This window comes from Pteropus vampyrus, unplaced genomic scaffold (assembly GCF_000151845.1).
Source record: "Pteropus vampyrus isolate Shadow unplaced genomic scaffold, Pvam_2.0 Scaffold7, whole genome shotgun sequence".
Taxonomy (NCBI): domain Eukaryota; kingdom Metazoa; phylum Chordata; class Mammalia; order Chiroptera; family Pteropodidae; genus Pteropus; species Pteropus vampyrus.
The window spans coordinates 9808597-9821202 of NW_011888788.1; the positions used below are offsets into that span (position 1 = coordinate 9808597).

The window sequence follows — 12606 nt, forward strand, 5'->3', positions numbered from 1 at the left end:
TACGTAGAGTGGGGAAGGAGGAGATGATGGGAGAGAAAATCAGGAAGTGAGGAAAGTCAGTGCTTAGCTCAGAGAACAGTCACGATAGTATTGGTCACTAATATGATTTATTATAATCAAGATCTCACATTCCATTTTGAGTCATCAATGAATCACATGGCAAGATTAATGATGCCTTTTGGATTTTTGTATGTTGGCAAGGTTTCCTCTACGATGCTTTTGAAACATGATAAAGGATTTTTCAAAAGAAACGTATAAATTTTAACTTTTATCTATTTTAAGATTTTAAATGGGAACAATGAAAAGTAATAGATATCACTTTGGAAGCTATATTGGACAATGAGATAACATGAAGAGGATAGAATGGCTTTGAAATTGGCTCTGAGTTTGATCTTAAATTTTTCCACTAACGGGCACTGTGACCTTGGGCAAGATGCTAATTGGCTTTCTGAGCCAGAATGTCCACAATGCCTTCTTCGGATTGTTTTAGTTTACATTTCCCCAGGAGACCCGGAGAAGAGAAGCTTTCGGAGTTCAGGAGTTTGGAGAACTTTTAAAGTTTCAGTTATATTGTGCCCCTGGAAATTCATATTCAGCTCATGACTTTTCTCTCACGTTAGTTCTAGTGGAATAACTATTTTTAGTTTCATAATTTTTTCTTGTTAATAAAAAGCTATTGTTTGAATGGCACATTTATTGTTGCTATGGGTCGGTACCTTTTCTTATAAAAAAGAATGTGTCTTAGAGGAGGTGAATAGTTTATATTAATCACATACAAGCAAAATACTCATGGGAATAAAAGTTTAGTATCGCAGAGTAAGGAATGAAGGAAAGACAGAGGTGGCAGGAAAACCTGTAGCCTTGCATGGAGCAAAATTTAATGTAAAATCCAAGGCTCATGTCTCTACCCCTCCTCAACTTTTCTTTCTTTCTTTTTTTTCCCCTTTTTTTGGTAATCATTTTAAAATTAAAAAAAAATTAAATTTCCTTTCTGATGCCTCCAGTGTTTTTTGTGTGGCTGTGGAATAGAGTTAGCAAACACTGTTTTTACGAACCCATTACACACTTATGCTGTAGACCTTTAGCTAGGGCACAAACAGTCCTTGGCTGAAGGAGCCTTTTCTTTCTAACCTACCACAGGTAGTGGGGCCTTGTTTTAGCACCTGAGTGGCACCTGTGTACACCAGTGGCCATTTGTGGCTTCGGAATTGTAATCTCCTCCAACCCTCTCATTTTCCTGAGAAGGAAACTGGTAAAGCTGGAGAGGTGAAGTGACTTGACTGAGGCCACAGCATTAGTTGTAGCACATCTAGGGCTGGAGCCATTCACTTCTTCCCAAAGGAGCCAGTATTCTAACCTGAGGGGCTGGATGGCCTGAGTTAGACTTGCAAAGGGGTGGAAGGTGAAGGCTGAGGTACTTAAGGGTTGAAGTAGAACAATGGAAGCAAAATTTTCTTGCAGAGAATTTTCTGATGGCTGCTACATTTCCTATGGGGGAAGGAAAGAGGGAGCTCTCCCCTCAACTTCAACCAAAGGAGAGGGGCTCTAAGGGAGCTAATTAGAAAACTTGATGTGGCCCTTGGAGTTTGGGGTATATAGTGGAGTGGGGCGTGACAGACACCTAGTGGGGAGAGAGCATGAGAGCAAGACAGAGCAAGAGACATTGGGCTGACCTCAGAGCTGGCTGCACTTCCACCAAGAGCAGGGGTAAGAATGTGTGTTTTTCAGGGACCAGATAGAGGACACGAGGAAAGGCACCAGCTTAGAACTACCCACAGAGAGGGTACTGTATCAATTCCTGAGGACTACTGTTAAAAATTACCGCAAAAGTGGTGGCTTATTACCTTATAGTTCTGGAGGCCAGATGTCTGAAATCAAGGTACTGGCCAGACCACATTTTCTTTGTAGGCTCTAGGAGAGAATACATTCCTTGCTCTTCCAGCTTCTGGTGGCTGTGGACATTCCTTGGTTTGTGGCCACATCATTCCAATTTCTGTTTCTGTGGTTGGTCATATTGCCTCCTTCTGTGTCAAATCTCTCTTAACGCTTGTGATTGTCCTTAAAGCCCACCAGGATAATCTCTCTATGGCAAGATCCTTAACTTAATCACTTTTGCAAAGTCTTTTTTTGACTTGTAAGGTTAACATTCACATGTTCCAGGGATTAGGACATGAATATCTTTTAGGGAGCATTATTCAGCCTTCCACAGATAGGGAGTTCCATGAGAGAGAGCCTGGTGGATGTACTGATGGATGACCAGGGCCTTGGGGCTCAGAAGGCCTAACTCACAAGGCAAATACTTTTTACTGCTTATTTCTGATTTCAGCTGTGGAGTGCCCTTCCCTGCTACCTCAGACTCCTGCTAACTGTGCCCAACATTAAGGGAAGACACAAGTCTTTTTTCTGTCTCAGAGATTTCCTCAAATCTTCTAAGAAACAGCCTGGGGGAAGGGGGTAGTTAATGCATCTAGGGCAATTCTCAGAGGATGGAGAAGGGTAAGTGTCCAGCCTTCTGTCTTTCAGATGGATAACTCTGGGAAGTAATTTGTAAACTTTTCAGATCTTGATAGAATAGAACCCCCATTGCCTATAGCACTAATTTCAATAATGCATCTTTTTATAGCTTTTAATCCTTCCTACTCCCTCACTTCTGAGTCCTGAGATCACCTCCCAAATCAACTATCTATACCCAAATCCTTGTCTCAGGCTCTGCTTTTGGGAGACCCCAAACAAAGGCAGAAGGATTCCAGCCAGGGAATCCCCAGGAAAGCCACAAAAGTTCTCCATGGGAGTTGACATGGTGAACTTCCATGTTCACCTGGCACCTTTGTGGGATGACTTTTATGCTGGTTTGGTAAAATTTTCTTTATTCCTTAAACCACACCACACCATTCTTGGCAGAGTGCTTGGGACATTTTAGGTGTTCAGTACCTTGTTGAATGGAAGAATGTGAGGCTCTAGAAAGCAGCTCTTAATCCACAGAGGTAAGGCTTGCCCCACCCCCGCAAGCCTTACCTCTGTGGTTGGCAGGTGAGGCTGCTAACTGCCAGCACCTGCATCTGTCTGCACAGGGATTTCTCTGCTGGCTCCACCTGTCTCTGTGGAGAGTTGGGAGTGCAGAGAGTTAATGCCCCCCTTAAAGCACCCCTCAACCAAGACTGCTGGGAGTTGCGGATACATACCTCAGCTCCCTTGTCCCTTGGGTAGAAGAACTATGAGCTGCACACGAGAGCGCCCCAGTGAACTGAAGTCCAGGTGCTTGATAACCACCCTGCACTGGCTTCCTTCCCTTTCCTATCTCACTTCCTCACTTCTCTACCTATGTTTTCAGAGATTCCTTACCAAATAAACCACTCACACTCAAATCCTTTTCTCGTGAACAGCTTCTGAGAGAACCTAAACAAAAACAATTATATCACTTAGATTGGTAAAGGTATTGGGGGCTTTGTGAAGGTGGGCTCTTTTGTTCCCATAGCATCCATCTCCCTTTCTGCTTGGTTTTAGATCTTTGGATAATGTATAACTACTTAGTCCCATTCAAATTCATCCTGGGGCCTGTATGCTGTATGCCAAGGCAGAACTTCCGCTATGCTGGCTGGGGCAGTCAACTACTTCAGCTGGTTGATTTGCTGGGGCCAGGCTCCAGTGGCCCTACAGCTGTTGCATGAACGTGACATTAATATGACCTCAGACTGCTCAGGAGCCATGGTCCTGGTCTGAATGGCCTGCGACTGTGAAGAAGGGGATGGAATAATGTTGTGGTCCATTTCTGGTTTCCCTTGTCTTTCTCTTTGGGTCTATTAGGAGAAAAGCTCTTTGGAGACACTCAATGCATTTGCTGTGGGTAAATGTGTTCTCTTTGGTAAATGACATGGGAGAACCTGAAAGAATTAGAAATAATGTGAAGCTCATTGAAGTTGCTGAACATGCAACAAAGTAAAGATAATATTCATGGCTAGATAACTTATGAAGATTTATGGAAAAATCGGACCTCTGGGTTTTCTAATCATATATTTTTAAATAGGATAAAATACAGTGTAAAATTAAATTTAAAAAATTTAAAGCCATTAATTTTCTAGGCCATAAGTCTCTAATCAGTAACTCTTGGAGGCTTACCTGAATAGTAGGATAGTTTGGAAGCATCTTCCTCACACTTCATTACCAGGGACCTGGCACCTCCCAATCTAAAGTAATAGGAGAGCGACTCTGATATTAGAGCTGGGAAGGACTGGGTATGTTTTTTGAATAATAAGGTTTAGGAGATACATTAACAGGAGAATGACTATCTTAGTGCAAAAGAGATATCTGATTTTTTTCATACATTCCAATCTTGAGGCCAGTCCACAGTGAAGGCTGCTTTCACCACTCCCCACTCCAAGAATGTGAAATTTCCTGTTTTCCCCATTTGGCAGCAAAACCGTAAGACAGGAGGCTGACAACAACCCATGCTGGAGGCCACTTCTCACAGGAGGACCTCAGTTCCAGAGGATGAGGCAGAGGAAAAGGATTTATAGGAACTTGGGTTTGGGAAGGAAAGATGAATGAGGATGGGAAGGAGTAGAGAGGGTCAGGGTAGGTCTCCCACAGCATGTCAGGTGTGAGTCTTGAGACATAGGTGGAGCCTGCTCCCAGGGTGCTTCAGGGAAGAGTCCCAATTATCCAGGGACTCTACTTTTAGCTCAGGTCACTTGAGCTCGGAGCAGAGAGAGAATTGTGCATTCTTCAGCTGCATGCATACATGTGTGTGCGTGTGTGTGTATGTGTGTCCGCGCACCTGGGTGAGGAAGAGAGGACATCTTTTCTTCCCTCCAATCAAACACATGATTTTCTTCAATCTGTAAGATGGGAAGTACAAAGAGAGCCAGGCATGGATCTGGCTAGTCTGTCCAAACCTCATCTTCCAAGGTAAGCAGCTCAGTGTCTGGGCTGCATTTTCCTTCTGCCAATTCTTGTACTGAAATTTATGTAACACTTGGTAGAGTTTTAAACAGTATATTTGTAGTTGGTTAAATATAGCTGCAAATTCTTTGCTGTTTCCCCCACTGAGAAGTAGAGTCTAATACTTGACCAACAGAATGTGACAGAAGTGGTGTCTGAGGCGAGGAAAGCTGCAGCTTTGCCTGGGTCTCTGGAACACTCTCTGGGAGCCCTGAACTTCCGTGTAAAAATTACTACTATTCTGTATGCCTTGTTTGAGAGGTCACATGTGACACACAGGAATTCTGGTCAATACTCACAGCTGAGCCCAGCATTCCAGCTGTTCCTGATAAGGATGTGAATAAAACTGTTTTGCATTCCCTAGAATAGCCCAACCGCAATGTTAACACCAAGGAGTGACCTCTGTTGATGCACACCCCGCCCAAATTCTTGAGATATAATAAAATGATTGTTGTTTTAAGCAATTAAGTTTTGGAGTAGTTTGTTAAGCGGCGAGTGATAACTAGAAAAGCAGTACAGAGAAAAGAATGTATTCGGAGTTGGTTCTGGGCTTAAATTATAGCTTCATTATTTATTATTATGTAATGACAATATTATGTGATCTTTTTTTAAGAAGTTACACATCTTCTCCCAGCCTCAGTTTCCTCCTGTGTGAAAGGGGTTGTTATATCGACCTCCTGCCTTCACCATGAAGAGGGAATGAGAAAACAGATGGAAACAGCCTGGCGCATGGTGGGTTTCCATGGTGTTCCTTTCTCCCCTTCTCAGCCTCACCACACCCTCCTCTCTGCAGCTTTCTCAGATTCTCAGAGAGGGGACTGCACCAAGTGGCACCATCTGCCCCTGGTTCCCTCAGGACTTTATTCTCTTCTCTCTCTTCCCCATCCACTCATGGCTGTATCTGTTAAAACACACCATTTAAGACTCAGTGGGGGAAAGCACAGAATTCCAAAAGTGTGTTCCTCATAAAATGACCATGGATTCCTGCTCTAGGAAAAAAAAAAATTATTTACTTGAACAGCTACTCCACTTTAATAATCAAGGCAGGAAATATAGAGTAAATTATAGAGTTACAAAGAGAATTAGATTTTTTTTTAAGTTTCCTTGCAGTCCACAATCTAACAGTTTTTATTTGAAGCTATCAGAAGCAGGAAAAAGAATAGGGGCTCTGTGTGCCCGGTGGGTGGCGGCGGGGAGGGGGGGCGGGGGGGTCAGGGGAAGGAGAAAGGGGGTGTGTGGGTGTGTGTGTGTGGAATTGTCAAAACCAGGAAATAGAAGTGGCTTAGAGGTGGGATGCTTTTTCTCCCTCGGTCAGTTACCGTGAAGCTGCCCAGGTGCCAGCAGGTGCCCATCCATGCACTGTGGTGACGGGAACTGCTACAGTGGCAGCTACAGAGAAGAGGTCCGGAAATGAACGTTTGAATGATTCTAGTACCCTAAAACACTCATACTTTCAAGGCCTTTGCTCACATTTACTTGGAGGAATTAGTTCAAATGGCAAATTTATGAGCTTATGCCGCCCTTGCTCCTATATTTCAGGCAGTGTTCTCTACACAGCAAGCCACAAAAAGGGTCTTCCTTTCATCTCTGCCTGCAGCTATTTTCATAAGCTTTACCGCAAAGGAGTTCATTTTTCACCCAGACTCGGAGCCAGGACTTATGTACTTTGCCTTCCACACTTTCCTCTTTGTCTGAATGTTTGCCTGTGACATGCCCACATTGCAGACATCTGTGGGAAATAATTGCATAGCCAGCCTGTTCATTAGGCCCTGGCTGAGGTTTGGATGTCTGCTCCTTCCTTGTACATTTCTAGAAACTAATCTGGATCCTTTGGAGCTGGAACTCTAGTAAATCAGGGTTTGTTTCCAGGAAATTCTAAACATTTGGACCTCAAACAGGTCAGGATTAGTTCATGGCCAAATAAATGACTGTGGCTAGTATGTGTATGTGCAATGTTTAAAAAGCACTTTTGAAGTTAGGCTTCTTTAAGCCTCACAATTCTCCAGTGAAGTAGACATTAATTCCATTTTATGGAGGAAAAACTGAGATTTGGAGAAATTATGCCTAAAGTCACAGAGCTACTAAGGGATAGAGCCAGACCTCAAATCCAAGGTTGTTTGGTTCCAAATCCAGTGTTCCCCCATTTCATTCTGTTTTCTGATTCTGATTGATGTTATTAATTAACTCTTTTCTTGTACCTGGGTTGGATTTTCAAGTAGGCAAGCAGGATCTTTTCCCACCAAAACACGTAGCATTTGAGCTGGAGAACTGACTGCAGGGCCCTGAAACCATACAGATTGTTATCAACAGGGCTGTCCCTATATCCCAACCAATTTGCCATGAATTTTTAAGGAGTATTAAAAGTCACCATTTATGGAGTTCATTCTAGATGCCAGGCCCTGTGTTACCTCATTTAATCCTCATACTGACTCTCTGAGATAGGTATTATTTCTTCCCATTTTGCAGATCAGAAAACTGAGATCGAAAAGCTAAAGAAATGTGGAACTGAGATCCAAGCCTGGCCCTCGACATGAGTCATGGGACTCCTTCACTCTGCCCACCCGCCCTGCCACCAGCCTCCCTGGCCCTGCTTTGCCTGTCGAAGATAAAGAACCGGACCCTTTAGCTTCTGTCCCAGGAGGCTGGTACCATCTCCCTCTATGGGTACTTCAAAGGGAATTCCCCAGATAGAATAAGATTCCAAAAAGGAATGGAAGAGAGGGGTGCAATTGCTGAACAGACCCCAAATGATGTTGTTTGCTACACAGTTGCTAACAGTTTTGATAGAAGTCCCTTTGGCAAGGAGTCCAAGTTGGTCTCTCTGGCACACAATGCCACAAGGAGCTTTTGCTCATTAGGGTCATGATGTGGTTCGTAGGATTATTCCCACATGATGGAGGGTCTATTTGAAATTTTTGTCTTTATCAGATTCTGAAGGATCTGTGTTCTTGCCCTTCCAGAACTCCCCCTATGTCCTACCTCAGTATATCTGTAGGAGCCAAGATACCCATTTGTTCTCTTGAAAGGTTGTTATAACAACATGAAAATGGGTGGTCTTTATCCCAAACTCAGAACAAGATCATCAAGATGACAAGTTTGTAATAAAGTCTTAGGTGATCAGTTCCCAGCCCCCTAAGAAGTCTGAAATGGTTTCTCAGAGGACAGGTCCCCAGCTTTGTCCATTTTCCATCACGGGCCAGTGTGGGAAATCTGCAGCAGACTCAAATTTGATAAGGAAATTCTTTATTTAGTGAGGATACCTTGGAGTGAAATGGTTCCCATGAGCAGGTTTTCTTGTGGTCCAGATCCTATCCAAAACGATTTCTAAGTAAGAAGATCAGCACAGCAACAATTAAGCCAATCATAAATAAATCCCAGTATGGTCCAAGGGTGTTGTCCAATTTTATCCATTTCCATATCATTGTAAACTGTTGGCAAAAAACATTCTATCAAGAAATTTTTTTCGAGGCCTCCCATTTTATTCAAAACTATCATCTGCCTCCATCCCATCACCCAATGTTGCTCATTGGAGTTTTCAGAGATTTGGGACCCGTTTGAGGCAAACTTACATTAAAAAACAGGACATCTCGGAGGAAATGCACAGTTTCCAGTTTTATGAGGGCAAGTAACACAGGCATGTTCGCTTCAGGACTTGTTTGAGCAGCCATATCATACAATCTCCTAGCCAAGTGAATGTCCTGGAATAGAAGAATGGCTCATGCTCATTAGGTACAGATTCTTTACAGGTAAACAAACAGAAGGCATTGTTTGAAATATCATAATTTATCTTTGGTAGGCAAAATGGCTCCCCCAAGACATTCATGTTCTATGCCTTGGAACATATGACTATGTTATGTTACATGGCAAAGGGGACTTTACAATTGTAATGAATGTCACAGACCTTAAGATAGGAAGAGTAGCCCAGATTACTCAGGTGGACTCAATATAATCACAGGAGCCCTTAACTACAGTTTTCTCAGGGCTGAAGGCAGAAGAGAAAATTGGAGATATATAGAAGAAGTCAGAGATCTTAGGCACGTGAAGGACTCAACCCACCATGGCTGAAGGGCCACATGGGAAGAATGAGAAGGAATGCGGACAGCTGACAAGAAATTTGGGGTCCTCAGACCTACAAGTGCAAGATACTGAATTTGGCCAGCAACCTGCATGAGCTGGGAAGTGGATGCTTCCTCAGAGCTCCTAGTAAGGGACACAGCCTTGACTTAAGCCTGTGACCTTGTGCAGAGGATCCAACCAAGCTCATCCAGATTTCTCACCTACAGGAACTATGATATAATAAATGTGAGATAACTGTGAGATGACATTTATTAAATTTGTGGTAATCTGTTACAGCAGCCACAGGAAACTAACAGTCTCCAAAAAGCTTTCTTGGATTCCCCTAGACCCTATATTAGGTTCGATTCCAATTAAAGGAGCAGGAGAACACTAGGCACTAACATACAGTTCCCTAAAACAAATACAGATAGTAACAAGTACTTAAAGTTCCGAGTTTTCTTCGTAGCACTTGTCATACCTAAAATTACAGAATTTGTCTCTCTGTCTCCAGGTCCTTGAACCTGAACTGCCTGCTCACTTCTGAATTACCAGAGCTTTATGAAGTGCTGGGTACATAGTAAGATTTTCATAATACTTGTAGAATGAATGAATAAACTGTTTTTTTTTTTGTTGTTGTTGTTGTTGTTCTCAAGCTGGAATTTGATTCCTCCAAAGACATTATATTTTTAGGGACTATTTTTTTTTTTAACCATTAACATTTTTTTCCTTTTGTTTTCACCTACTTATGGCTTGTTTTTGTTTGCTTTATTTTTGCTTTGTTTTTCCAAATAGAGTAATGAAAACGCTAAGTAGAGTTGCCTTTGAAGGTTGAAGTACCCTGGGCCTGTCCCAAAATTGTACTTTGCTTGGGTGCCTGTGGATTATTTTCAATAAGAAGGGGAAGAAGAGAGATTTTTCACAAACTGTGGTCATCCAATTTTGTTGTTCCTTTGTTGTTCCTCTTTATCTCTCAGAACTTTAATTCCTAGAGTTCAATCGTTATGAATCCTCAAGGCCTCTGCTAAACTATTTCTTGGGTAGTGTCCTCTCTCAGTTCTGTTCTGCTTGTCATTTCTTAAATTTTCCCAAAGCTTTGTGGTCTGATAAATTGATTTGTTGGAGAGAGGAACATTCTCGCTTAAAATACTTAAACTTCAGTAACATAGTAGACTGTCAAAAAACAAATCTTCCTGGCAACAGAGAAAATAGATGTCATAAAAACTCTAATTTGTGTCTCTAATTCCAACAAATCCAGTACGTGTTTCCTTAAAATGGCTGTGTCACCCTCCACACATGAAAGACATATTGACTTGAATAGTTCAGGGAAAGGCAGCCTTTGTCGGTATCTCAGGCATTCATTCTTATTTGAGGCAGGCAATAATTTTTAATTTATCTTTTGAGGCACAAATATCACAATTCAGTCACTAGATTCATAATGAAAAATAGCGAGAAGTATCATTAAAGTGGGAGCAGCTCACTCCTTGGCCAGTTAGCCTCACAGTTTGCAATGGGTGGAGGTGGGGTGGAATAGGAAAAGTCTTTAAAATTCCCAAAGAAATTCTTGAACACTTGTGGCTCATTAGTGCAACTCATTTAATACAAATTTTATTACTAGCCTCCAGAAAAGACTCCTTGTTCTTTATTTAGTTAATAATAAATTCGAATAATTCAAACAAAAAATTACCTTTCGATAGTGTTTTCATAATGGCCAAGGTTCATTAAATGCACACCTAACCCACTTACGCTTAACTTTCTTGTAGTATATTTGAGTTAATTCTGCTTTAAATTCAGTGGTTTAGGAGATTATGTAAATCGATCCACAGACTCTTCTAAAATAATGCGTTTCTAACTAAAATGTCAGGTGTGAGATTGGCTGAAACATGACAGAGTGAGAGACATCCCTAGATCTCTCCCCTTGAAACAACAATAAATTGAACATCTAAAACTCAACAACAACGACAAAAAACCCAAACTGCACACCAGCACGTCTGAGCATGGGATTTGCACAAAAGAGTTACCACAGGTCAGAACCCTGTGTGTCAGCCAGTGGACTGGGAGAAACAAAGAAGCTACCTCTCGCAGCCGAAGCTTCCTGTAGGAGGAGGAGGAGAAGAGAAGGTGTAGTGACTTTCCTGAGCAGCCCTGCCTGGGAGTGCTGTGAGATCCACGTGGCCAATGGCAGTGCCCAGTCATCAGGGCATAAGGCAGAGAAACCGGGACAGAGGAAAGAGGGGACGGCAGAGAAACAACAGTTGATTTTTACAAGCTGCAGTTGCAAATCTGAGATTGTTCCGCAGACCCCATCCCTCAACCCAGAGGGCCCTTGCCCCCATACCCTCCGAGATGGAATGCCACGGAGCCCCAGGGGAATCTGAGCAAATGCTACCAAAACTGTTGCTAACACTGACAGGGACTGAAACTGAGGGTAGCGAGTGTGATTAAATATCTACAAGAAAATAAAAAGGCATTTTTAAAGCTTTCTATAAAGCAGAGATCCAAGAGGCTTAGGTGCCACCTACTGGAAACCAAAAGAAAAATATCTTCTTTGCAACAGGCTAAGGGACATAATAAAATAAATCTTCTTTATGGAAAAAAAGAAAAAAAGCAGAACACACTTCCATTAATGTTAAGATGGAGAAATAGTCCATTACACCATGAACAACCAAGGTGACAAGGCATCTCAAAAAGAAAGAAAAATCTACCGAAAATAAGTTTACAGATATAGAAATATGTGACTTAAATGACAAAGAATTCAGGATGGTACTTCCAAAAAAACTCAATGAGATCCGAAATGAATCATATCAACCATTTCAGGAATTGAAAAAACAACTAGATGAGCAGAATGAGTCCTTTAGCACAGAGATTGAAACTCTCAAAAGGAACCGAATAGACCTTCTGGAGATAAAGAATACACTGCAAGAGTTGAAAAATGAAATAACAAGCTTGAGAAATAGAGTCGACCAAATGGAGGAAAAGATCAGTGATATCAAAGACAGAAATCTAGAAATAAATCAGAAGGAAGAAGAGAGACCGAAGAATGAAAAATAATAAAAGAGAAATAAAAGAGCTAGCTGATACCATCAGGAGAGGAAACATAAGAATAATGAGAATTCTCGAAGGGGAAGAAAAGGAACAGGGATTACAAAGCATTTTCAGACAAATGGTTGACGAGATTTCCCCCAATCTAAGGAATGAGCTGGAACTTGGAATTCAAGAGGTCAATAGAACATCCAATTACCTCAACCAAAAAAGGCCTTCACCAAGACACATTGTATTAAAATTATCAAAAATCAATGACAAAGAGAATTCTCAGAGCAGCCAGGGAAAAGAAGACAGTAACCTATAAAGGAAATCCCATTAGATTATTCTTGGACTTCTCAGCACAAACCTGGCAAGCCAGAAAAGAGTGGAATCAAATAGTCAAACTATGAAATGAAAGGAACTACTAGCCAAGAATAATGTATCCAGCTAAGCTCTCCTTTAGATATAAAGGAGACACAAAGACCTTTCCAGACATACAAAAATTGAGAGAATTGTCAACTACGAGTCCTGCACTACAGGAAATACTGAAATGGGTCAGTTCACCTAAATCAAAAGGACGAAAAAAAAAAA

At 41.8% G+C, this 12606-nt stretch overlaps 1 protein-coding gene across 1 annotated transcript in view; it reads right to left on the bottom strand.

Annotated features, from left to right (window-relative positions):
• Positions 1 to 7569: 7569 nt before the first annotated feature.
• Positions 7570 to 12606, bottom strand: part of SEL1L2 (SEL1L2 ERAD E3 ligase adaptor subunit) — a 120738-nt gene continuing 115701 nt past the window's right edge. Inside the window, exons 17-18 of the mRNA XM_011370356.2 lie at positions 8508 to 8636; positions 7570 to 8366 (exon numbers count right to left, since the gene is read on the bottom strand). Of these exons, the coding sequence (XP_011368658.1) occupies positions 8247 to 8366; positions 8508 to 8636 (249 nt within the window). The 3' untranslated portion in view covers positions 7570 to 8246. The remainder of the gene's footprint in view (positions 8367 to 8507; positions 8637 to 12606) is intronic.